Source organism: Ranitomeya imitator, chromosome 5 (genome assembly GCF_032444005.1).
Source record: "Ranitomeya imitator isolate aRanImi1 chromosome 5, aRanImi1.pri, whole genome shotgun sequence".
Classification (NCBI taxonomy): domain Eukaryota; kingdom Metazoa; phylum Chordata; class Amphibia; order Anura; family Dendrobatidae; genus Ranitomeya; species Ranitomeya imitator.
In genome coordinates, this window is record NC_091286.1 from 503431509 (window position 1) to 503459387 (window position 27879).

The 27879-nt window shown below is 44.5% G+C and overlaps 1 protein-coding gene across 2 annotated transcripts in view; it reads left to right on the top strand.

The window, feature by feature from the left end:
• Positions 1-26168, top strand: part of SLC33A1 (solute carrier family 33 member 1) — a 36711-nt gene extending 10543 nt beyond the window's left edge. Inside the window, exons 3-8 of one of the 2 annotated variants that reach the window (XR_011312477.1) lie at positions 10393-10583; positions 17642-17826; positions 20043-20160; positions 20652-20867; positions 21977-22214; positions 22328-26166. Coding sequence is in view for 1 of the 2 variants with exons in the window: in XM_069727458.1 (XP_069583559.1) it covers positions 10393-10583; positions 17642-17826; positions 20043-20160; positions 20652-20867; positions 21977-22150 (884 nt within the window). In the remaining variant the exon portion in view is untranslated. Of the gene's footprint in view, positions 1-10392; positions 10584-17641; positions 17827-20042; positions 20161-20651; positions 20868-21976 lie in introns of both variants that reach the window. The other variant, XM_069727458.1, reaches the window with a different exon arrangement.
• The last annotated feature ends 1711 nt before the right edge of the window (positions 26169-27879 follow it).

Sequence of the window (27879 nt, forward strand, 5' to 3'; positions counted from 1 at the left end):
GGCCCGGAAGCAGCGTCGGGGGAAGTCCTGTGTCCAGCTTCCCCCCTCGTCTGGCAAGGAGCGGTGGCGTTCCCGGGGGAAGGCACGCCGCCCTGGGTCGTCCACACGCGCGCGACGCTGCAGGAGCAGGTCGGCGCTTATGACCCGGAAGTGAACCAACGACTTCCGGAGGAGGCCGGGAGGAGGAGCGCGGGACCTTTGAAAAGAAGGCAGCTCTTGGTGAGTGGTGTGCGGCAACATGTCTTCCACAGGAGACGCCGAACACCGACAGGAGAACAGAGGAGCAGCAGCAGATCTCATAGTGGAGATGTGGCACGCGGGCAGCAGGATCCTGGCAACCCGACGTCACGTCGCACCTCACCCCCTCAGAAACCGGTACTCTAATTTAATCAGCAGTGGTGAGTGTTATATTTGAGCCATTGGCTGATACAACTGTCTTCTATACTATGCTTTGTTGTAGGGGAAAAAGGTCTCAAAATCTAAGCATAAGCAGTGTGCGTTATGCACGGAGCCACTACCTGACACCTATTTAAAGAAATTATGTCAGACGTGTATATGCCGTATGTTAGAGGAAGAGGGCCCCCCCTCCGTGTATCAGATTTGAGGGAAGTAATTAGGGAAGAAATAAAATCGTCCCTTAAATCTAGACGGCATGAGAAGAGCAAGTGCTCGGAGAGTTCTTCACCATCCTCCTCAGATGAGGAGGGAAGACCTTGCTTTTCCACTGACAATATGGAGACTTTAATTAAGGCAGTCCGTGCAACTATGGGGGTTGCAGAGAGTAAAGAACCGAAAACAACCCAGGAGATCATGTTCGCAGGGCTGAGCCAGAGAAGTCGCAAAGCTTTCCCGGTGGTAGATTCCATTAAAGATCTGGTCAAACGGGAGTGGGACAAGTTGGATAAAGGGTTCTTACCTTCGGCCGCAAAAAGAAGGTACCCCTTTGAGGATGACACCTTATCCCAGTGGATGAAGATCCCAAAAGTAGATGCGGCAGTAGCCTCTACCTCGAAAACAGCCTCGCTACCATTAGAGGATGTAGGACTCCTTAAAGATCCTTCAGACAGGAAGGCTGACATGCTCCTTAAGAAGTTGTGGGAAGCGTCATCTGGAGCCTTTAAGCCCGCAATCGCAGGCACCTGTACGGCTAGATCAATTATGGTCTGGGTAACTCAGCTGGAAGAACAGCTTAAAGCTAAAGTACCCAGGGATAAATTGTTAAATTCCCTGTCTCAGGTCAGAGAAGGAGCGGCTTATCTAGCTGATGCCTCGATTGATTCCCTGAGATTGGCTGCAAGATCGGCGGGTCTTTCAAATGCAGCCCGGTGGGCACTATGGCTAAAGACCTGGAAGGGGGATGCTCAGGCAAAAGCCAAATTGTGCTCCATTCCGTGTAGGGGTGAGTACCTATTCGGCCCGGTGCTGGATGACATCCTTGCAAAGGCAGAAGACAGAAAGAAGGGATTTCCTAAAACATTTTTCCCACTTTTAGGAACGCCTTCCGGAGACGCATGCCCTTCAGAAAATTCCAGTCAGACCAACAGGGATATAATCGTGACTGGGAAACGTCGGATCAAAAGAAGAAAGGTGGATACTATAAGAACCCTTCATCTTTCTCAAGACGTAGACGTAATTACAGATAGAACAGATCTACCAGTAGGGGGAAGACTACGGTTCTTCTCAGCAGAATGGAAAAAGATAACTTCTAGTGCCTGGATAATGGGGGTAGTTGAGTCAGGGTTAAAATTAGAATTTTTGAGAACTCCCCCAAATCATTTTGTAATAACATCACTGGACACTCCGGCCCAACAACAGGCCTTAGAATTAGAGATTCAACAATTGCTTACAAAGCGAGTTATTGAAGAAGTACCAAAACATCAGGAGAAGACGGGCTTTTATTCTCCGCTATTCTTAATCTCTAAACCTGATGGGTCCTTTAGGACTATCATAAATTTACGTAAATTAAATAAATATCTTCAGTACCACGCTTTTAAGATGGAATCCATTAAATCAACAACTAAGCTTTTGTTTCCTAGGTGCTACATGTCGGTCTTGGATCTAAAAGATGCGTACTACCATCTTCCAGTTCACAGAAATCACCAGCAATTCCTCAGGATGGCAGTATGGGTAAACCATCAGATTAAACATTTTCAATTTTTGGCAATGCCCTTTGGCCTGTCCATGGCACCTAGAGTTTTTACAAAGGTTGTTTCGGAAGTAATGGCCCATATCAGGGAAAAGGAAACCCTAGTAGTGCCTTATCTAGACGATTTTTTGATAGTTGGAAATTCAATTGCTCAGTGTACGTCTAGGGTAAATGCCATAATATCATCCCTACAGGAACTCGGATGGATTATCAACTGGGAAAAGTCAAAACTGGAACCCACAAGACGTCAAATGTTCCTAGGAGTTCTTCTAGACTCAGAAGATCAGTCATCCTTCCTACCAGAAGAGAAGAAGCAGAAGATCGTTCAAAGGATCACGACCGTAAGGGAAGTTCCAAACTTAAGTTTAAGAGACGCAATGTTTCTACTGGGATCTTTGACTGCATGTATATCGGCGGTGAGATGGGCTCAGGCTCATACCCGAATGCTTCAATACGAAGTTCTTCAAGCAGAGAAAGATTTTCACGGTGCTCTAAGCAAAAAGTTCAAATTATCACCCGCCACTCTTCACGATCTGAGATGGTGGCTCAATCTAGCACATTTGTCAAAAGGAGTTCTCTGGACCATCACTCCGGACAATGTAGTTACAACAGATGCCAGTCCGTTCGGTTGGGGAGCCCATATGGGAGACATTCTAACCCAAGGGCGATGGTCGATTCAAGAGTCCCAGAATTCCTCAAATCTAAGAGAGCTTGCTGCAGTCAATCAGGCTCTTCTTTGCTTACTACCATCCCTGAGGAATTCGCATGTACAGATACAAACAGACAATATGACTGTGGTAGCCTACATAAATCATCAGGGGGGGACAAGGTCACGATCCCTAATGACCACTACAGCACAGATATTGTCTCTGGCCGAGAATCACTTACAATCCCTGTCGGCAGTTCATATAAAAGGGGAACTCAATATAGAGGCGGACTATCTCAGTCGCCATTCCCTTCGTCAGGGAGAGTGGTCCCTAAACCAACAGATATTCGACCAAATAGTCAATCTGTGGGGATTACCGATAATAGATCTATTTGCTACGAGGAAGAACAGGAAGGTCAGGAGGTTCGCATCCTTACACATAGCAGACCAACCATTCATAGTGGATTCCCTTCGTGTCCGTTGGGACTTCCAGCTGGCATATGCCTTTCCCCCAATGTGTCTGATTCCGATAGTTCTCAGAAAGATCCGGGAGGAAAGAGCCAGAGTGATTCTAATCGCCCCCTTTTGGCCCAGGAGGCCTTGGTTCTCTCTCCTCAGGACAATGTCTGTGTCCGATCCCTGGGTGTTGCCAGTGGTTCCGGAACTCCTTTCTCAAGGTCCATTTCGTCATCCAAATTTGGAGACTCTTCACTTAACGGCTTGGAACTTGAGAGGGAGCTTCTGAGGGAGAGGGGGTTCTCTAATGCTTTAATAGCCACCTTATTGAAAAGCAGAAAGGAGGTCACTACGAAGATCTATACAAAAATTTGGAAGAAATTCCTTATGTTTTATCAGCAACCATTAGAAGATAAGGCTCCGATTTCAGCTATTTTAGAATTCCTTCAGAAAGGCTGGGAATTGGGTTTAGCAGTCAACACTCTAAGAGTTCATGTTTCAGCCTTGGGAGCTCTATATAACAGTGATATAGCTGGTAATAGATGGGTTGCTAGATTTATTAAGGCATGTCAGCGTTCTAACCCAATCCATATTGTAAGAATACCCCCTTGGGATTTAAATTTGGTGCTTGAGGCGTTGACTGAACCTCCTTTCGAGCCATTAGACTCTATTTCAATAAAAAATTTAACCTTAAAAACAGCTCTACTTTTAGCATTAACATCTGCCAGGAGGGTCAGTGATATACATGCGTTATCAGTAGATCCTCCCTATCTAATAATTCTCCAGGATAAGATTGTCTTAAAACCTGATCCTGCATACTTGCCAAAAGTAGCAACTAAATTTCATAGAAGTCAGGAGATTTATTTACCATCTTTCTATGAAAGTCCAGGTTCAGAAGAGGAGAAAAAATATCATACCCTAGATGTAAAGAGGGCGATATTAGAATACCTGGATAGGACACAAAGCTGGAGACAGAGTAGGGCTCTGTTTGTTTCTTTCCAGAATCGGAAAAAGGGTTCTGGTATCACGAAGAACTCTATCGCTAGATGGATTAGAGAAGCGATATGTCTTGCCTACTCTGCCAGGGGAGTAACACCACCAGAAGGCATCAGGGCGCACTCCACTCGGGCTATGGCATCATCCTGGGCGGAGAAGGCAGATGTCCCCATTGAAATGATATGTAAGGCGGCAACTTGGTCATCACCTTCCACCTTTTATAAGCACTATCGCCTTGATCTATCTGCTAATTCCAGCTTACAGTTTGGCCGTTCAGTACTTAGTGCTGTGGTCCCTCCCAGTTAAATAGTCTTTGTAAGTCTCTCGTTGTGGGTGCTGTCGTGGCGATAGGAAAACCGGTTTTTACGTACCGGTAATAGGATTTTACAGAGTCCACGACAGCACCCATACATTCCCCCCCCCCGTATTTAGTTACTTATTCCTGCACTCTGTTGGAAGGTGTGCCTTAGAGATCACTCTATAGAGGTGGTGGTATTTAGTAGTGTTTAAGATAATATTGTCATGTACTGATTCATTGGCGGTATCCCTTGTACTCTGGAACACAAACTGGAGGGCGAGGGGGACCGCCCCTTTTTAACCTGTAGGTTCCTGTCCGGAAGGTGGGCGGATCCCCTCTCTCTCGTTGTGGGTGCTGTCGTGGACTCTGTAAAATCCTATTACCGGTACGTAAAAACCGGTTTCATGAGAATATGGATAAATTACAATAAGTGCAATATCACTGAAAATGGCTATCACATATAAAGATTCCGTAATATGTGAAAAAATACGTAATTTGTTAAAACAATAGATTCCATGCAACAAGTGCAATGTCCCTGTAGATCACTGTAACACCTATAGAAATAATTATAATTATGCACCATGTGGGTTATTGGAGGTAAAAATGAAAAATCTTTTTGAAAAAAAACTCTAGAAAAAAATAAGTAAAAAAAAAGTTTCCTTTGGAAGGGAAAGTGAAAGATGCCCACAGTGTGTATATTTTCATAGTATATAGGATAATATTGCTGTGGAAATATAGAACGTACCATAGGCAGCGCAAGATATGCGTTGCCTATGGTACTTTCTATAATGGCACAGCAATCCGGTAAGCATATCTTATAGCCAGTGGTATCTTTATATGTGCTTTATGTATTTTGTCTATCCTATATACTATGAAAATATACACACTGTGGGCATCTCTCACTTTTCCTTCCAAAGGAAACGTTTTTTTTTTTGTTTTTTTTTTACTTATTTATTAACCTAAGGGTTAAAAGTTGACCAGCGAGTTCTAATTTTTCCAACAAAATTTAGAAAACCATTTTTTTTAGGGACCACCTCACATTTGAAGTGAGTTTGGGGGGATCAATATAGCAGAAAATACCCAAAAGTGACACCAGTCTAAAAACTGCACCCCTCAAGGTGCGCAAAACCACATTCAAGAAGTTTATTAACCCTTCAGGTGCTTCACGAGAACTAAAGCAATGTGGAAGGAAAAAATGAACATTTTACTTTTTTCACAAAAAAATTTACTTTGGAACCAAACTTTTTTTATTTTCACAAGGGTATCAGGAGAAAATGGAACATAAAATTTGTTGCGCATTTTCTCCTGAGTACAATACCCCCCCCCCCCGCCCATGGACCCATAGACTTGTATGGGAAATTTTGATCTGTGAATCATACCAGAATGGGGCATGTCTTAGTCTTTTGCACGGACCACTCAGTCTGAGAAAATACACGGACGTGGGGACAGCCCATGGACTGTAACAGCTACGAGTTCTACTTAAGAAAATACACCGAACCTGTCTGTGAAAAACTGACATCTGAATGAGCCCTAAGATGCCACAAAAAATGAAGCGCCATTAGTGAAAATGTTATCGGTCTTGTGATGCAGCAACACAAAGGAACATGGCCTTAAAGGGAATCTGTCAGCAGGTTTTTGCTATGCAATCTGAGAAAAACTTCATAGAAAAACAACATAAAAGAGAGACTAAAAATCCTCCAAAAATTGAAGAAATAATACAGCACTAAGGACCTCAGTGCTTACCTGTCCAGGTCTTCTTTCTTCTATGTAATCTGAGAGCCTGATTCCAGCGATGCCACTTACTGGGGTATCACCACACCACTGATTGGCAGTGTCCATTGTCAGATCAGCTGGACTGGCCTGCATGTGAGACCTAGTCAGGATGTAAAAATCTCTTGCTGGTAAAACACACAAACCTGCTGACAGATTACACACATTTTTGATCAGTGTGCTGTGGGTGTGCAAAAAAGAAGGAACATCAGGATAACTATTATTAGTCAATCAATGTGTTAGAGGACATGAGGTCTGCCTGGGGAATAAAATCATAGTGCGCGATCATGGACGAGGCGGTCCGGTTCAGATGTCTGAGCGCTCCTGCACAGGCACAAACTATGAGTGTGAACACGTCCTAGCACTGGTTTCTGGCTTGCAGGAATAAATGGTCCCATTATTATGGTAAGCAGGACTCTTGAATATTGTGGGGAATTAAAATGCAATTTATATGATAAAGCTTTATTCCATTTTTTTTGCATAACCATTAATCTTTATTTAGTTCAGACATGAATCCTTTTTCCAGCTCACCTGTAGTCAAACCTGAAAATTCACTGTCATTTACTTTAGGTGAGCCGTTATCATGCAGGGCACATGTAAAAAACACAAAATGTGCTCATTAGTAAGTCTTTGGATTTTAGCGATTAATTGAAAGGGGTTGTCCACTACTGGACAAACACTGATTAATAAATTCAGGGCCCCACAGAAGATATAAAAAATCTATACTCTCCTCCCGCGGCTGTGACATTTCAACCATTTTGGCACTAGTTCTTGGTGTGACTTGACCGCTGCAGGCAATCAGAGGTGGCTGATCGGCTGCAGCTCATCGATATTCCGCCTGTAGATTGTGGTGGTGTGTGACCAATGCAGGTGATGTCATGTTACCCACCAGGAACTGCCGTGCCGACATCGCTGGATCAGGGCAGCTGCGGAGGTCAGAATACATTGTTTTTATTGTGGACTGGGCCCTGAAGTGATTAAGCAGTGGTCGTCCAGTTGGACAATTCCTTTAAAAAACTAAGATAACTATTCTGATTTAACATCTTGCTCGTCCACTTGGGAAATACTGCCCAGCACTCTACTACTCCGGTTATACACTAGTGTGAACCTGGGTGTTAAAGTGATGGCGATTCTGGACAATGAATCAGTATCAGATTATTCATGATGGCGATTTCTGCTTAGCCTATATGTAGACTGAGAACGTTAAAGGGGTTTTCTACCTTTAGGGACAAAATGCTTGTGTTTGGGGCTAAGATTAATTGCCTTCTATAACATCTGTGTTGCACTGTCTAGTGCTGGCTGCAGAATGAGTTAACTGAGAATCTGTCAGCTGGCTATGATGGGGGAGTAGGTAACTCTTTTGTCTGTCTTTTTTTCTAAACTCCTCAACTGATTTATGACCCCGGATCACATCAACATTGTATGTGAAGGAAACAAAGTGACTGTAAAAGCAAAACCGTGCAACAACCCAATTGCAAAAAATGATTTTTATCCCCGAATACATACATTTAGGTAACCAAATCTCTCCCAGAGGTGGCTATTCCCTTTCAGGCAGTATGTTGTATCCATGCATTGTAATGCCATGTAAGGCTATGTGCACACGTTGTGGATTCTCTGCGGATCCGCAGCGTTTTTTTGCAGTGCAGAAACGCTGCAGATCCGCAATTGATTTACAGTACAATGTAAATCAATGAGGAAAAAAAAATGTGCACACTTGGCAGAAAATCCGCTGCGGTTTAAATGAAGTAGAATTAACAGTAAAAAGAAAGCATTTGCACTACTAAAGCAGGATGGCACCATTGAAGCTCTAAAAAACTATAGGGAGAAAAATACTTTATCTAAAAAACTAATTAAAGCTGCCAAAAAGGAAACAGAGAAGCACATTGCTAAGGAGAGTAAAACTAATCCCAAACTGTTCTTCAACTATATCAATAGTAAAAGAATAAAAACTGAAAATGTAGGCCCCTTAAAAAATAGTGAGGAAAGAATGGTTGTAGATGACGAGGAAAAAGCTAACATATTAAACACCTTCTTCTCCACGGTATTCACGGTGGAAAATGAAATGCTAGGTGAAATCCCAAAAAACAATGAAAACCCTATATTAAGGGTCACCAATCTAACCCAAGAAGAGGTGCGAAACCGGCTAAATAAGATTAAAATAGATAAATCTCCGGGTCCGGATGGCATACACCCACGAGTACTAAGAGAACTAAGTAATGTAATAGATAAACCATTATTTCTTATTTTTAGTGACTCTATAGCGACAGGGTCTGTTCCGCAGGACTGGCGCATAGCAAATGTGGTGCCAATATTCAAAAAGGGCTCTAAAAGTGAACCTGGAAATTATAGGCCAGTAAGTCTAACCTCTATTGTTGGTAAAATATTTGAAGGGTTTCTGAGGGATGTTATTCTGGATTATCTCAATGAGAATAACTGTTTAACTCCATATCAGCATGGGTTTATGAGAAATCGCTCCTGTCAAACCAATCTAATCAGTTTTTATGAAGAGGTAAGCTATAGACTGGACCACGGTGAGTCATTGGACGTGGTATATCTCGATTTTTCCAAAGCGTTTGATACCGTGCCGCACAAGAGGTTGGTACACAAAATGAGAATGCTTGGTCTGGGGGAAAATGTGTGTAAATGGGTTAGTAACTGGCTTAGTGATAGAAAGCAGAGGGTGGTTATAAATGGTATAGTCTCTAACTGGGTCGCTGTGACCAGTGGGGTACCGCAGGGGTCAGTATTGGGACCTGTTCTCTTCAACATATTCATTAATGATCTGGTAGAAGGTTTACACAGTAAAATATCGATATTTGCAGATGATACAAAACTATGTAAAGCAGTTAATACAAGAGAAGATAGTATTCTGCTACAGATGGATCTGGATAAGTTGGAAACTTGGGCTGAAAGGTGGCAGATGAGGTTTAACAATGATAAATGTAAGGTTATACACATGGGAAGAGGGAATCAATATCACCATTACACACTGAACGGGAAACCACTGGGTAAATCTGACAGGGAGAAGGACTTGGGGATCCTAGTTAATGATAAACTTACCTGGAGCAGCCAGTGCCAGGCAGCAGCTGCCAAGGCAAACAGGATCATGGGGTGCATTAAAAGAGGTCTGGATACACATGATGAGAGCATTATACTGCCTCTGTACAAATCCCTAGTTAGACCGCACATGGAGTACTGTGTCCAGTTTTGGGCACCGGTGCTCAGGAAGGATATAATGGAACTAGAGAGAGTACAAAGGAGGGCAACAAAATTAATAAAGGGGATGGGAGAACTACAATACCCAGATAGATTAGCGAAATTAGGATTATTTAGTCTAGAAAAAAGACGACTGAGGGGCGATCTAATAACCATGTATAAGTATATAAGGGGACAATACAAATATCTCGCTGAGGATCTGTTTATACCAAGGAAGGTGACGGGCACAAGGGGGCATTCTTTGCGTCTGGAGGAGAGAAGGTTTTTCCACCAACATAGAAGAGGATTCTTTACTGTTAGGGCAGTGAGAATCTGGAATTGCTTGCCTGAGGAGGTGGTGATGGCGAACTCAGTCGAGGGGTTCAAGAGAGGCCTGGATGTCTTCCTGGAGCAGAACAATATTGTATCATACAATTATTAGGTTCTGTAGAAGGACGTAGATCTGGGTATTTATTATGATGGAATATAGGCTGAACTGGATGGACAAATGTCTTTTTTCGGCCTTACTAACTATGTTACTATGTTACTATGTTACTATGTTAGAATGTCACTTCTTTTTTGTGAATCTGCAGCGTTTTTGTACCCATTCCATTATAGAAAACCGCAGGGGTAAAAAACGAGGCAAATCCGCAAGAAAACCGCAGCAAAAACGCACAAAAAACGCTGCGGAACCGCAGGTGCATTTTCTGCCAGGAGAGGCAGAATCCGCACCAGAAATTCCTAAGCCTAATCCGCAGCGTGTGCACATATCCTAAGCGGTTCCTCTTCGCTTCTGACTGCACTTCTTGTCCTGTCCTCTGACTGCTCGCTGTTATATCAGGGATTATGGTGGCCGATGTATAATCCTTGGTTCTGGTCTTGCAGACTTCCTGTTCTTCTGGGGAGCAGTATTTCTCGTCACCACAACCTTAGTGGCGGTGCTGAAGAAGGAACACAGAAGTAACAGAGTTAGCAGAGAAGAGACGGAAAGTGTGAAAGAGGCGTACGGCTTACTGCTGAGCATAGTGAGGATGCCGGCTGTCCAGAAATTCTGCCTCATGATCCTAACGGCCAAAGTGAGTACCTCACATGTATCACATTGTACACACACATTTGAGTTTCAGGGACTGTGTACAGACCGCGGTCCTAGATCTCCTAACCCATACTAAGCTGCCTCCTGGCCAATGCCAGGCTCCCAAGACCCCCGACTGGTCTGTACACAGACTGGGTAATGCAGACTTGTAAAGCCACCTTAAATGAGCTGTCCATGATATTTATATTTTTATGAAGGCTGGGAATGCCTTAAAATTGCTATTAAAAAAAAACCCAAATCACTTACATATTTAATCTGCCATCTCTCTCCGGTTGTCCCACCATTAAAACTGATCATTGATTAGTTACTATGGACAACAAGGACTTTGTCTTAGACAGTTCTGAGGCCAATAGTGTGTAGGTAAACCTTCACATCAAGAGCACTATGGACTATATACTGTATTTGTTTGGAGTGTAAAGGTACCTTCACACTGAGCAACTTTCCAACGAGAACGACAGCGATCCGTGAAGTTGCAGCGTCCTGGATAGCGATCTCGTTGTGTTTGACACGCAGCAGCGATCAGGATCCCGCTGTGATATCGCTGGTCGGAGCTAGAAGGCCGGAACTTTATTTGGTCATCAGGTCGGCGTGATTCGTCATGTTTGACAGCAAAAGCAACGATGCCTGCAATGTTTTTTCATGGAGCGAACAACCGGCGAGAACGATAAGTACGTCACTGGATCGCTCCTGCATCGTTCTGGTGTTGCCGTGTTTGACGTCTCCTAGCAACCTAAACAGCGACGCTGCAGCGATCGGCTCGTTGTCTATATCGCTGCAGCGTCGCTAAATGTGACGGTACCTTAAGATGCACTCCTTAGCAAGAAAAATCAATCTTACTGAAAAGTGTGTGTGTCCAGAGGCAGCCCTCACCATGCAGTCTGATGTGGGAGTGTGGTCAGAAAGCTGCGCCTCTCCCTGCAGGATACTCACCTGTCTGATCAGTGCAGAGAAGGAGACGTGTGGTTCGGTCTGCCAGCCACCCCTCTGCTCCAGTTGGAATCTCATGTGCATGCTGCTTATTTTTTTCCTTGCAGATTTGCAAGTGCTGTTTCTTAATATTCGTACTAAGTCCTTTTCTTTGCACTTGAGGAGAGCATGGCTGACACCATCCTGCCTGATAAGGATGAAGGACATGTTCGCTTTGTGCTGTTGAAGGCTACAGCAGAGTTTTTCCTTTCATAGCTTTAATAGAGTTAAAAAGTCATAGAATCGTAGAATGGTAGAGTTGGAAGGGACCTCCTGGGTCATCTGGTCCAACCCCCTGCTCAAAGCAGGATTCACTAAATCATCCCAGACAAATGTCTGTCCAGCCTCTGTTTGAAGACTTCCATTGAAGGAGAACTCACCACCTCTCGTGGCAGCCTGTTCCACTCATTGATCACCCTAACTGTCAAAAATGTTTTCTAATATCTAATCTGTCTCCTCCCATTCAGCTTCATCCCATTGCTTGTAGTCTTTCCTTGTGCAAATGAGAATAAACATGATCCTTCTACAATGTGACAGCCCTTGAGATATTTGTAGACAGCTATTAAGTCTCCTCTGTCTTCTTTTTTGCAAGCTAAACATTCCCAAATCCTGTAAACGTTCTTAATAGGACATAATTTGCAGACCAGTCACCATTCTGATCGCTCTTCTCTGAACTCGCTCCAGTTTGTTGATGTCTTTTTTTAAATGTGGTGCCCAAAACTGGACACAGTATTCCAGATGAGGTCTGACCAAAGAGGAGTAGAGGGGGATAAATACTTAACGTGATCTAGACTATATGCTTCTGTTAATACATCCCAGAATTGTATTTGCCCTTTTTGCTGCTGCATCAAACTGTTGACTCATGTTCAGTCTGTGATCTATTAGTATACCCAAGTATACATGTGCTGTTGCTTAGCCCTATGCCTCCAGATCTGTATATGCTTTTTTCATTTTTATTGCCCAGATGTAGTACTTTGCATTTTTCCTTGTTAAAAACCATTCTGTTAGTTGCTGCCCACTGCTCCAGTTTATTTATATATTTTTGAATCCTCTCTCTCTCTTTTCTAGTATAAGCTATCCCTCTTAGCTTTGTGTCATCAGCAAATTTAATCAGTGTACCCTCAATTCCTTCATCTAAATCATTGATAAAGATGTTGAACAATACAGCGCCCAGGACAGAGCCCTGTGGTAGCCCACTTGAGACATTCTTCCAACTGGATATGCAGCTGTTTACAACCACTCTTTGGGTCTGATCACTAAGCCAGTTATGAATCCACCTAACAGTTGCCTTGTCCATTCCATACTCAGTCGTTTTTTTTTCTATTAGAATGGTGTGAGATACTTTGTCAAATGCTTTGCTGAAGTCAAGATATACTATATCTACAGCATTTCCCTGATCCACCCAGTCAGTGATTCTGTCATAGAAGGAAATTACCGTATATAGTTGAGTATAAGCCGAGATTTTCAGCCCATTTTTTAGGCTGAAAGTGCCCCTCTCGGCTTATACTCGAGTCATTGTCCCAGGGGGGTCAGCGGGGGAGGGGCGACTGTGACATACTCACCTGCTTCTGGCGAGGTCCCTGCATCTCCGGGCGCTGACAGCTTCTTCCAGCGTCGAGTGGTCGCATGGTTCCGCTCATTACAGTAATGAATATGGACCTGACTCCACTCCCATAGTGGTGGAGCTGCATATTCATTAATGTAGTAAGCGGTAACGGTGACCGCTCAACGCTGGAAGAAGCTATCAGCACCCGGAGAACCAGGGATGTGCAGGGACCACGCCGGGAGCAGGCGAGTATAATGGGGAGGGGGAGCACTGCATGATATTCACCTGTCCTCGTTCCGGGCGCTGCTCCGTCTTCAGCATCCCCTGCAGTGACGCTCAGGTCAGAGGGCGCGATGACGTGATTAGTCCGCGCCCTCTGACTGAAGGTTCGTGCAGAGGACGCTGAAGACGGAGCGGCACCCGGAACGAGGACAGCTGAATATTGTAAGTGCCGGGGGCCTGAGCGACAAGAGGTCAGTATGTCATTTTTAATTTTTTTTTTTTTTTAATCGCAGCAACAGCATATGGGGCAAATATGTCTATGGAGCATCTTATGGGGCCATAATCACCATTTGTGGAGCACTATATGGGGCAAATATCTTTATGGAGCATCTTATGGGGCCATAATCACCATTTGTGGAGCACTATATGGGTCAAATATCCTTATGGAGTATCTTATGGGGCCATAATCACCATTTGTACAGCATTATATGGGGCAAATGTCTCTATGGAGCATCTTATGGGGCCATTATTAACCTTTGTGCAGCATTATATGGGGCATATTTTAATATGGAGTTTCTTATGGGGCCCATCATGAACTGCATGGAGCATCTTATGGGGTGTATTTTGTATGGAGCATCTTAATGGGGCTCCTGATTCAATACGGATATTCAAAAACACTTAACCTACTGATATCTCAGTTAATTTTACTTTTATTGGTACCTATTTTTATTTTTGAAATTTACCGGTAAATTGTATTACACACTCCCGGCCAGAGCCCGGCCAGTGGGTGCGGCCTCACTCCATACACTTGTATTACACACTCCCGGCCAGAACCCGTCCAGTGGGTGCGGCCTCACTCCATACATTTGTATTACACACTCCCGGCCAGAGCCCCGTCCAGTGTGTGCGGTCTCGCTCCATACACTTGTATTACACACTTCCGGCCAGACCCCGTCCAGTGTGTGCGGCCTTGCTCCATACACTTGTATTACACACTCCCGGCCAGAGCCCAGCCAGTGGGTGCAGCCTCACTCCATACACTTGTATTACACACTCCCGGCCAGAGCCCCGGCCAGTGGATGCGGCCTCGCTCCATACACTTGTATTACACACTCCCGGCCAGAGCCCCGGCCAGTGGGTGCGACCTCGCTCCATACACTTGTATTACACACTTACGGCCAGAGCCCCGTCCAGTGTGTGCGGTCTCGCTCCATACACTTGTATTACACACTTACGGCCAGAGCCCCGTCCAGTGTGTGCGGTCTCGCTCCATACACTTGTATTACACACTTCCGGCCAGAACCCGTCCAGTGTGTGCGGCCTTGCTCCATACACTTGTATTACACACTCCCGGCCAGTGGGTGAGGCCTCGCTCCATACACTTGTATTACACACTCCCGGCCAGAGCCCAGCCAGTGGGTGCAGCCTCACTCCATACACTTGTATTACACACTCCCGGCCAGAGCCCCGGCCAGTGGATGCGGCCTCGCTCCATACACTTGTATTACACACTCCCGGCCAGAGCCCAGCCAGTGGGTGCAGCCTCACTCCATACACTTGTATTACACACTCCCGGCCAGAGCCCCGGCCAGTGGATGCGGCCTCGCTCCATACACTTGTATTACACACTCCCGGCCAGAGCCCCGGCCAGTGGGTGCAGCCTCACTCCATACACTTGTATTACACACTCCCGGCCAGAGCCCCGGCCAGTGGATGCGGCCTCGCTCCATACACTTGTATTACACACTTACGGCCAGAGCCCCGTCCAGTGTGTGCGGTCTCGCTCCATACACTTGTATTACACACTTACGGCCAGAGCCCCGTCCAGTGTGTGCGGTCTCGCTCCATACACTTGTATTACACACTTCCGGCCAGAACCCGTCCAGTGTGTGCGGCCTCGCTCCATACACTTGTATTACACACTCCCGGCCAGAGCCCAGCCAGTGGGTGCAGCCTCACTCCATACACTTGTATTACACACTCCCGGCCAGAGCATGCGGCCTCGCTCCATACACTTGTATTACACACTCCCGGCCAGAGCCCAGCCAGTGGGTGCAGCCTCACTCCATACACTTGTATTACACACTCCCGGCCAGAGCCCCGGCCAGTGGATGCGGCCTCGCTCCATACACTTGTATTACACACTCCCGGCCAGAGCCCCGGCCAGTGGGTGCAGCCTCACTCCATACACTTGTATTACACACTCCCGGCCAGAGCCCCGGCCAGTGGATGCGGCCTCGCTCCATACACTTGTATTACACACTTACGGCCAGAGCCCCGTCCAGTGTGTGCGGTCTCGCTCCATACACTTGTATTACACACTTACGGCCAGAGCCCCGTCCAGTGTGTGCGGTCTCGCTCCATACACTTGTATTACACACTTCCGGCCAGAACCCGTCCAGTGTGTGCGGCCTTGCTCCATACACTTGTATTACACACTCCCGGCCAGAGCCCAGCCAGTGGGTGCAGCCTCACTCCATACACTTGTATTACACACTCCCGGCCAGAGCATGCGGCCTCGCTCCATACACTTGTATTACACACTTCCGGCCAGAACCCGTCCAGTGTGTGCGGCCTTGCTCCATACACTTGTATTACACACTCCCGGCCAGAGCCCCGGCCAGTGGGTGCAGCCTCACTCCATACACTTGCATTACACACTCCCGGCCAGAGCATGCGGCCTCGCTCCATACACTTGTATTACACACTCCCGGCCAGAGCCCCGGCCAGTGGATGCGGCCTCACTCCATACACTTGCATTACACACTCCCGGCCAGAGCCCCGGCCAGTGGATGCGGCCTCGCTCCATACACTTGCATTACAAACTCCCGGCCAGAGCCCCGGCCAGTGGATGCGGCCTCCCTCCATACACTTGCATTACACACTCCCGGCCAGAGCCCCGGCCAGTGAATGCGGCCTCGCTCCATACACTTGTATTACACACTCCCGGCCAGAGCCCCGGCCAGTGGATGCGGCCTCGCTCCATACACTTGTATTACACACTCCCGGCCAGAGCCCCGGCCAGTGGATGCGGCCTCGCTCCATACACTTGCATTACACACTCCCGGCCAGAGCCCCGGCCAGTGGATGCGGCCTCGCTCCATACACTTGCATTACACACTCCCGGCCAGAGCCCCGGCCAGTGGATGCGGCCTCGTTCCATACACTTGTATTACACACTCCCGGCCAGAGCCCCGGCCAGTGGATGCGGCCTCGCTCCATACACTTGCATTACACACTCCCGGCCAGAGCCCCGGCCAGTGGATGCGGCCTCGCTCCATACACTTGCATTACACACTCCCGGCCAGAGCCCCGGCCAGTGGATGCGGCCTCGCTCCATACACTTGTATTACACACTCCCGGCCAGAGCCCCGGCCAGTGGATGCGGCTTCGCTCCATACACTTGCATTACACACTCCCGGCCAGAGCCCCGGCCAGTGGATGCGGCCTCGCTCCATACACTTGTATTACACACTCCCGGCCAGAGCCCTGGCCAGTGGATGCGGCCTCGCTCCATACACTTGTATTACACACTCCCGGCCAGAGCCATGGCCAGTGGATGCGGCCTCGCTCCATACACTTGCATAGAGCAAGGCCGCGCCCGTCTAGTTATTTGGCCGGGCAATGAGCCTGGCTGACTAGAGGCTGTGGCCTCGCTCCATACAAGTGAGTGGAACAGGGCCGCACCCACTAGACAGACCCTGGCCTGCAGTATGTATAACGCATACATAGCCTCTGGTCCCTGACTCCAAAAATGGCGAATTCCTGCAGCACACAGTGCGTGCAATGGGGGATTCATAAGTCGGCAGTCATACGGAGTGACTGCAGACTTATCGATTTGGACCGGTCAACCCTTTAATGTATTTCTCGCAGATTAGAAAATTAGGATAGGCATTTCTTATGGTGTGAGTAGTCAGCACAGCGTCCTAACAAATGCACAGCCATGTATGTTGTTTACATGTCCTATGGACGTTTTCAGCCCATCATTGCTCATAATGGCAGGTCAGTTTTAGCATTTAGTGAATTTGGTAGATAATAAACAATTGTGAAATTGCACTTTTTTTTTGCAATTTCTCTCTAGTTGGAATTTTTTTCCCGTTTTCCAGTACACCATATGGTAAAATCAATAGTGTCATTCAAAAGTACATCTCGTCGCACAAAAAAACAAGCCCTCACATGGCCATATTGCAGCAAAATAAAAAAAAAAAAGTTATGGCTCTGGGAAGAAGGGGAGCAAAAACGAAAATGCAAAAAATGGGGAATCGCAAGGTGGTGAAGAAGTTAACCGTTATCCATGTCTTTTCCAGATTGGATTTTCAGCTGCTGATGCCGTTACTGGACTTAAACTGGTAGAAAGGGGGGTTCCCAAAGAACACCTGGCCCTTCTGGCAGTGCCAATGGTTCCTTTACAGATATTACTGCCGCTGGTAATCAGCAAATACACTGCGGGGCCCAAGCCTCTCAATGTCTTCCACAAAGCCATGCCATTCAGGTGAGTGTGTGCGGAAACGTCAAATATTCTAGGGCTAGTGGTGTATCAATCAGGCACTGAGATATTTTCATTATGTGAAGAAAAGTCTTGATTTACTCATACCAGAACACCGTTTTAAAACCATTATGGTTCTTCAGCGTTTATGTGCTCTGGATGTGCGCTACAATAAGTCACTGGATGGGATTTAAAAGCTCCCACTAAATTATTCACACTTCATTACATTGTCACCTTGGAGGACATGATGGGTTGTGCTGATCATTAAAAAATAAAATGATAGACAGCTCCTTAACGGGACTCTGTCATCAGTGTTACCCTTCCCTTTCTGAGAAAAATAAAAAATGAATTTTATCAGACCTGCAACCTATGAAGTGATCCAGCGCTTCAAACCGGGTCTGTTCAGATTTTTTGTTATATAGTTTGACGCCCCCCTCCTATCAACGATTTATCCTCTTAATATATTACAGTCCTATATACAGCCCTGTGTGTACTTATAATTACCGCACTCATTTTTCCTTTCAACTCAGTTAATTCTTCTGTTTTCTCTACTCTATAAAGAAATCTAGAAACAGGAAGTCTCTTGTCCTGCATTTTCATTCTCCTCTTCACCTCCTGACCCAGCTGCTTCCATTGACTTTTGCAGTGATTGATGAGTCATACAGGGAAAAGAGACCTTGTTTTACTACATAGAGCTTAGAAGGATTCAGCTGGACAGTTTTTAACCCCTTCTTGATATGCTCCGTACATGTACTGCTCATGTCGTGTCCCTCCCTCTGATGTGGGCTCTGGCGCTGAGCCCACATCTTTCCCCGCATATGTCAGCTGTTTTGAACAGTTGACATGTGCCCCGAACAGCCGCCGGTGGAATCGCGATCCACCCACGTCTGTTAACCTGTTAAATGCCACCATCAATCTCTGAGAGCGGCATTTAATGGGATTGCGCTGGAAGCGCGTCACTATTCCCACCCTTTTGGCGCCTGTGTCACATGACCGCGGCCCGCCATGACAACCTGGGGTCTGCAGGAGACCCCTGTGGCTGTCATTGCCAGATTGCTATGAGCACTCATAGCGAGTGAGCATTTCTGCTACACACAGGTGATCTGATCATCGCATCACATCACAGGCGATTGGACAACTGCAGCTTCTAGTCTCCCATGGAGACTACTGAAACATGCAAAAAGTAAAAAAAAAAAAAATTAATATTACAAAAATATAAAAGTTCAAATCACCCCCCCTATTCGCCCCATTCAAAATAAAACAATAATAAAAAAATACATATTTGGTATCACCGCGTTAAGAATTGCTCGATCTATCAAGCTATAAAAAGAATTAATCTGATCAGTAAACGGTGTAGCGAAAAAAAAAAAATCAAAACGCCAGAGTTAAGTTTTTTGGGTCACCGCAAAATTGCATTAACATGCAATAACGGGAGATCAAAAGATCATATCCACACCAAGATGGTATCATTAAAAACGTCAGCGCGGAGCGCAAAAAATAAGCCCTCACCCAACCTGAGATCACGAAAAACGGAGACGCTGCGGGTCTTGGAATATGACGCTTTTCTTTCACCATATAAATAAAACTCAACCTCTACATGTTAGGTATCTACGAACACATAATGACCTGGAGAATCATAATGGCAGGTCAGTTATAGCATTTGGTATACACAGCAAAAATAAAATCCAAAAAAACAGTTGTGGAATTGGACTTTTTTTTTGCAATTTCACCGCACTTGGAATTTTTGTTTCCCGTTTTCGAATACTCAATATGGTAAAACCAATGGTGTTGTTCAAAAGTACAACTCGTCCTCCATAAAAACAAGCCCTCACATGGACATATCAACGGAAAAATAAAAAAGTTACGGTTCTGGGAAGAAGGAGAGCGAAAAACGGGTGCACAAACTAAAAAGGGCCCGTGGGTGAAGGTGTTAATAATGTGATGTCCAGAAGAATTAGCTGGGAAAGGGCAAAATAATCAATTGTAAGTACACTGGGCTGTATCACTGCAATTTATTAGGAGGATTAATATTTGGATGGGAGGAGGAGGGCTTCTTTTAGTGGTAAGTAATAAAAAAATGATTCTTTTTAGCATATACTAAAAGTCCATATATAAATTCCTTTCTTTCAGGTCAGTAGGTAATGGTATTCCAGACAAGACATGGCACTGTAGAAAACTAACTGCTTATTAATACTTTCTCACCTTTACTATGTACTTTGAAGGTTACTTATGGGCCTGGAATTTGCCTTCTTAGTTTGGTGGACCCCACATGTCAGCCACGAAGGAGGGTTCCCTCTATACTACTACTTCACTCTACTGCTGAGCTACGCGTTACATCAGGTGACTATATACAGAGACATAATCTCTCTTCATACCTCAGCACTGTGCAGACATTAGGCAGGTGTGGGGAAATGCTACAAAGCAATAGATTGTATTACGTTAACTGATAAAGTGAATGAACAAAAGAGAAAGCGAAAATCAATATTCAGTGTGGCCGCTCTTTACCCCTGCGCCTTCTGCCTATCACAGTCAGGGGGAGAGAAATGTAAACCGCCTGCGTCAGTCAGTGCTGATCTAAGGGGGTATAAAGGCATTTCCTGAAGAAGGCGTTGTGTGCACGTAACCTGTGCCTCCACTGACATGAGACTGCACGTTGGATGGCATGGGTGCCAAGGCAATATGTGACGCCCTGTGCAGGATACTCGCCAGCAGGCTGTTTCGGCTCTGTACACAAGAGTATCAGTGGGGAGGGGGTTAACAGTTAGTTCATCCTGTAAACTCCTGTATAGTATCAGGCTCCTGGATTTTTATGGTTTCTTCTTGTTTTCCAGGTTGCCCTGTACAGTATGTTTGTCGCAATCATGGCTTTTAATGCCAAAGTTAGTGACCCCCTTATTGGAGGGACATATATGACCCTTTTAAACACCGTTTCTAATCTTGGAGGGAACTGGCCGGCTACAATGGCTCTTTGGTTTGTAGACCACCTAACAAGTAAAGAATGTGTTGGAGCGGATGGACAGAGCTGTGCAGACCATGACGCCTCGGAGGTAAAGCTATACATGTGTTCAAGAGTCTAACAGAATAATAACTTTCTATCATATTCCTATATTTGTACATTATGATATTTAAAAAAAAAAAAGCAAAAATCTTCTGTTTTAATTACCGTAGTCATATTAATGACAAATATCTTATTACATGAGTAAAGTTTGTGGCGTTTATTATACAATTATTTAGATTGGTCGCTACTACAATCTTTTATTTTTAATGGTGAGAATTAGGATGGAGAAAACTAATCATCTGTTTTACTAGGTATTGTTCCTGTATTAAAGGGAATGTGTCGGCAGAAAATGACCTATTGTTTTAATCAGATATTTATGATCATTTTTTTTATATTGTTACTTTTGCAATTTTCACCCTCGTTACTAGGTTTAATATTAGGCCAAGATCACATTAGCATATAGCATTGGATGCCAGCGTGAGCCGAGTGACCGTGCTCCAATCTCATGCATCAGAATCATAACACGGGGGTGGAGGAGACAGAAAAAGTGATTTCTCCATCTCCTCCACTGCCGGCATCAACAGTAACCGCACCGCACTGGGATGACATTTGAGTGCAGTCCGATTCTCTGATGCACTCGCAGAATGCCGAATCGGCATCAGAAAATATTCTCAGATGTGAGCTGCCCCATAGAATAACACTGGGCCGAGTGCTGTCCATTGTTTTATCGCATAGCACTCAGCCGTGCTATACACTCGTGTCAGCGAGGCCTTAGGCTCATTCTTCATGTTTTCAGCAGTCTCATGCACAACTGTAGACTGAGTTTTCAGTCATAACGTTATTTGGGCAAAGGTTATACTGAAAGGAGTGGGAGCAGGGAAAATTGTGATATCACCTATTGTTAATGGTGGATCTTGTGTTATCCGCTGTATATAGAGGTGTTGTCACTGTAAACCTGTCTGTGATGATAATGAGACTGCTGAAATGCTGTGAAGAACAGGAAGTAAGAGTCTATCATTAGGTTTAATGTGAAAATTGCAAGATTTCTGAAGCAAAAAATTCAACCTCAATGTTTAACTCTGTGTGCGTGATAATGAAAATATCACATGAAGCATGATATTAACCAATATCTTCTCTTTTGTGTTTTTTGTTTTTCAGTTGTGTACAAAATTGGGTGGCTCCTGTGTTACCATCTTAGATGGCTATTTTATAGAATCGGTAATCTGTGTGGTCATTGGATTCTGCTGGTGGCTATTTCTGGGACCTGCATTTAAGAAATTACAGGATGAAGGCCAGACTTCATGGAAGTGTCGGCGGGGAAGTTTCTGTTAGTGAACCTCTTTCTGCCACAACGGTGGATCTCAAAGTGTTTCCTTCCATTATCCGAGAGAACAGAGTAAGGGCTACCATCTACATTACAGCCACAAACTGCGCCACCATTTGGTCTGTGGATGGATGTGTATTATTTCTCTAGATATTTCATCTAATTTTCTGTGCATTTCCCTGCAGTACCTTCCTTATGGGCAAAGCACATGTCGACCACTGAGAGAAGAGCGTGCATACAGACTGGTTATTACCGATATGATGAATGCTCATCCTTCATTGCTTAGATGCTTTAAAATGGAAACTACTTGACACGAGAAGGTTCATGTGAAGGGGATAAATATACATCCACTCTCTGGATGTGTGTTATAGTTATTACTGGTGTTCCCAAAGAAATATCAATTTCTTACAACTGAGCATTGTGCTGTTCTCATTATTCCTCCTAGAAATATATGAATAAATTATAAACTGGGGGTTACTATTTAATGTGTCCCTGCATAGTCGAACACCGACAACACTGACGGACACATCCACAACTAGTAACACCCAGGTGTCCGTTTCTTCCTAAATTTTATGAGAGAATAATAGATGATCGGCACAGGGCAGAATTATAGGAAAAGATGCTTTGGAATTGTTGTTTAATAGGGAATATAAGTGTTTATGAAATCATACATGTCAATCAACAGTTGCTCTTTAAAGGGAACCTGGCGCCTCCAGAAAGGCTATTGACCTGCAGATGTTAGGGTAATCATCAAAATCATGCCTGTCTTACTGGAGCAGCAGATACAAGGAAACAATGAGCTTCTATCCTCCCTGTAGCTGCTCCTTTCTAGTCATCAGCGCGCTGCAGTGAGCGATTAGTCGCCACACACTACACAGTGTGCGCCGTTGTAAATCTCCCCGGTACATTGACAGCGTATGTGTACTGAGCAGGCTTTCAATGTGCTGGAGAGTGATTTCAGCCATGCACACTGTGTAGTGAGTGGTGAATGTAGCCGCCTCCTGGCACCATTCCCTGTGACTGAGAGCGAGCGGGCGCATGGAGAATATAAGCTCATTTTCTCCCTCCAGCCGCTGCCGCAGTAAGACAGGCAGGCACAAATTTAATGCAGTTCATGTTCAGATAAACTTTTTATCTGCAAATAGCATTTCTGGACGTGATAGGTTCCCTTTGAAGTAAAATTTATGTAAGAGAAAAAACTAAAATTATAATTATACATTTAAAAGTTTATCTGCATAGAACTTTGCACCTAAACCTTGATAAAATGTGGATAATATTTTTAAGGTAAAAGGTAAAGAAAGATTTTTTTGTTTGTTTTATTCCAAGACACCAGCATTTTATAATTTGGAGTTTTTTGTTTTTTTTATAGTATCGATAATGCTAAAGTGCTCTGTTTCTTCGGTACTGGGCTCTGTGCCCACAGACATGGGCTGGTCAGTATGCGGCTTCTACTAGCCTGACTTGTGGCACTAGGTACTCCCATATTTCTACACATGATATTATCTGATTCATCAAAGCTTTCACACCAGAATTCTGGCGCTAAAGCTTTATAAAACTTTATAAAGTTGCAAATTTTAGGCACAACTCAGAGCTGCACCTAAAGTTTGCGACTTTGTGATTATGCTCCAGTTTCTCCCAGATCTGCTAAAATAGGCAAAGCTGGGGGGAAGTAGGGCAGGACGTCACAGCTCATCGAATTCATGACGAGGTGTAGTGTTCCATATTCCAGAAATCTCACTCCTGTCCATATCTGGAGTAAGATTTCTGGGGTGGTGCACTGAGGTACACGCCACTTGGCAGACGCTCTAGATTCATGAAGAGGCAACGTCTGGCTCCAGCACACCACCTCGTCAAAACTGGTATGAAGAACAGTCTTGATTAATCAGCCAATAGTTTGAAGAAACTGCTAAAATATTGGCATACCATAGTCTTATCAATTATATAGAACAATCAATCTACCTAATTTATAAGAATTCATATATAAAGAAGTATGGCAAGGACTCCTGAAAAATAAATATTATTCGTTGAAAGGTCAACCAAAGAAAACAACCTTTTGTGAAGAAGGTGAGTGCTAAAGTGAACTGTGAGCAAGTTCCCACCATGCATTCTGGCATGAAAATAACTCTCCAGAGAGTATCTCTTGGTGTCTAATAACCCGGGAGAAATAGAATAAACGGGGTTTGTAAAGCTCCACAGCAGACTATGTAAGCCACCTATTGAAATCACACTAACCGGACGCCTTTCTTATGATTGGTGGATGACTTCTCCTACGTGTGCCGCTCGTCTCTGGACATAATTGCCAAACAGCCGAAGACTGGAGCAGGCGCTGTTATAGGCAGAAGAATCAATGGTCCTGATGCGGCTTCCGGGTCATCGGCTTCATCACTCCCTGCTGCGGCATCTCTGCCTTCAAAGAGGCGTGCGCTCGGAAGTGATTCCTCTGCCCACACATGTGCCTGTCATATGCTGCACTGCAGAGCGTGCGAGCAGCATCCCGATGCTATAGGGGGCATCATTTACATCAGTCAAGGAAAGAGCGGCTGGCTTAGCAGGATTTCAAAGGGCATATTACACGGTCCAGACTTGCCCAGCTGACACTTGTGACCCACGTGGCATTCCGCATAGGAGACTAAAGTAGTTTCAGGGTTACTGAGCATTACGACATATTAGTTTGGGACGGTATTTTCAAGCCAAAAATGCATGCTGGGAACAGGCTTTACTCTAATGAACTAAGGACAGGCACGTCAAATTGTTGCATTTCTTCTTTCCAGAAGTGTTCTGCTGCTCTCATAATGTGACAGTACCATATGGCCATGTTTACATGGGGTATATTTACTGCGGATTTCCTGCATCAGACATACAGTACAATACACATGAATGGGTTTTAGAACAAATTTTAGGCCATGATGCAGATTATAGAATCCACAGAATGCTTTGTTCTGCCACAGATTTCTCCTACCTCACTATAAAGGTGAAATCTGCTGTAAAATCTTCTTGCAAATACACGTCAATACATTCCAGTTAATGAGTGTTTCCAGGAATAAGTGTCTTCTGCCTATCGGTTTGTGCTAGCTTAACCCAATAGAAAAGAACTGTTACTTCTCCCCCTCTGCTTTGGCTACATCTCCCCACCGCTACCCTGGCCTTTGCTGACAGGCTGCAGCGGTGACTTCATGACTACAGCACACATCACACTGCTGCAGTCATGCGCTGATTTTGCTATTTGCTGTAGTCTTGATGTGACCGCTGCAGCCAATCAAAAAAGCTGGAGCAGCAATGAAGAGGCGTTGCTGGAGCAGCAGAGGATGAGTAATGGCTTTTTACTAGTTAAGCCTTGTGCAGTTATAAGATATCTGCCTTGCCTGATGGTACAGATGATTTTACTCTCAGATTTTCATTGTTCTTTCAAAATGACTGTGAAACTGTTCTAAATCCTAAACATTGTATGCACCATATAATAGAAAAGTCATGTAGGTTGTGTAGCCCTTACACTGGCATACGCGGGAGCACCCGAGCTCAGGAGCTCCGGCCTATGCACATGTGCTGGTATATACAACCTACTGAGTGGGATATATAGTGCTGTCATATTGACAGCTGATAACAATAACTCCTAGTATTTCAGCACAAGGAGGTCAATTCTTCTTACAAGAACTGAATTGTGAACACGTTGCATAAAGCCTTTCCTATTTCTACGATTATACATCACTACTAGTAGCCTCGGTTGTACATATTTGACTCTTCCGTACTCCTCTACGGGCTGGGACCAGAAAATCCAAAGGTTATTTTACTATCATTTCTGTGTTTTTCTTTTTTATGCTTTTTAAATGTAAAATAAATCAATTATTTTTATTCTGACATCAGCCGGACATGATTATCTTTGAAATAATTATCAAAAGAAAGTTTTTGTATAAACTGGAATCATTACTTATATGATCTATTTTCCTAAATTGCTTGATTTGATCACAAACAGGAAATTGCCGAGGGTGAATCTTTAAAATAAATATTAAAGACAAAGATTATTGATTGTATGTATCGTGTGTATTATTTTTATTATTGTATAGGCATAAAGTGGCATGTCCTCCATGTAATTCTCTTGTATAAAAAGAAAAAAATATTTCACATCATGATTTCTGCATAAAAAAACATAGTTGACCAGACAAAAAAGTAAAGTGAAAAAAGCCAACGTATTCTGTCCCGACATAGGCCAAAAGGACACTTGTCAGGAAAATATAGCCCTATGAATACACTTTATGTATGCAGCGGTCTCAGTAAATACCCAAATATAGACCATTACAGCATGTGGAGAGAGCCTGAGACTTTACCATTTTTTGCCTTCTTTTAGAGGTACAGTTGTGGCCAAAAGTATTGACACCCCTGCAATTCTGTCAGATAATACTCAGTTTCCTCCTGAAAATGATTGCAATCACAAATTCTTTGGTATTATTATCTTCATTTAATTTGTCTTAAATGAAAAAACACAAAGAGAATGAAGTGAAAAGCAAAACATTGATCATTTCACACACAACTCCAAAAATGGGCCAGACAAAAGTATTGGCACCCTCAGCCTAATACTTGGTTGCACAAACTTTAGCCAAAATAACTGCGACCAACCGCTTCCGGTAACCATCAATGAGTTTCTTACAATGCTCTGCTGGAATTTTAGACCATTCTTCTTTGGCAAACTGCTCCAGGTCCCTGATATTTGAAGGGTGCCTTCTCCAAACTGCCATTTTTAGATCTCTCCACAGGTGTTCTATGGGATTCAGGTCTGGACTCATTGCTGGCCACCTTAGAAGTCTCCAGTGCTTTCTCTCAAACCATTTTCTAGTGCTTTTTGAAGTGTGTTTTGGGTCATTGTCCTGCTGGAAGACCCATGACCTCTGAGGGAGACCCAGCTTTCTCACACTGGGCCCTACATTATGCTGCAGAATTTGTTGGTAGTCTTCAGACTTCATAATGCCATGCACACGGTCAAGCAGTCCAGTGCCAGAGGCAGCAAAGCAACCCCAAAACATCAGGGAATTTCCACCATGTTTGACTGTAGGGACCGTGTTCTTTTCTTTGAATGCCTCTTTTTTTTCTCCTGTAAACTCTATGTTGATGCCTTTGCCCAAAAAGCGCTACTTTTGTCTCATCTGACCAGAGAACATTCTTCCAAAACGTTTTAGGCCTTTTCAGTTAAGTTTTGGCAAACTCCAGCCTGGCTTTTTTATGTCTCGGGGCAATAAGTGGGGTCTTCCTGGGTCTCCTACCATACAGTCCCTTTTCATTCAGATGCCGACGGATAGTACAGGTTGACACTGTTGTACCCTCGGACTGCAGGGCAGCTTGAACTTGTTTGGATGTTAGTCGAGGTTCTTTATCCAACATCCGCACAATCTTGTGTTGAAATCTGTTGTCAATTTTTCTTTTCCGTCCACATCTAGGGAGGTTAGCCACAGTGCCATGGGCTTTAAACTTCTTGATGACACTGCGCATGGTAGACACAGGAACATTCAGGTCTTTGGAGATGGACTTGTAGCCTTGAGATTGCTCATGCTTCCTCACAATTTGGTTTCTCAAGTCCTCAGACAGTTCTTTGGTCTTCTTTCTTTTCTCCATTCTCAATGTGGTACACACAAGGAAACAGGACAGATGTTGAGTCAACTTTAATCCATGTCAACTGGCTGCAAGTGTGATTTAGTTATTGCCAACACCTGTTAGGTGCCACAGGTAAGTAACAGGTGCTGTTAATTAC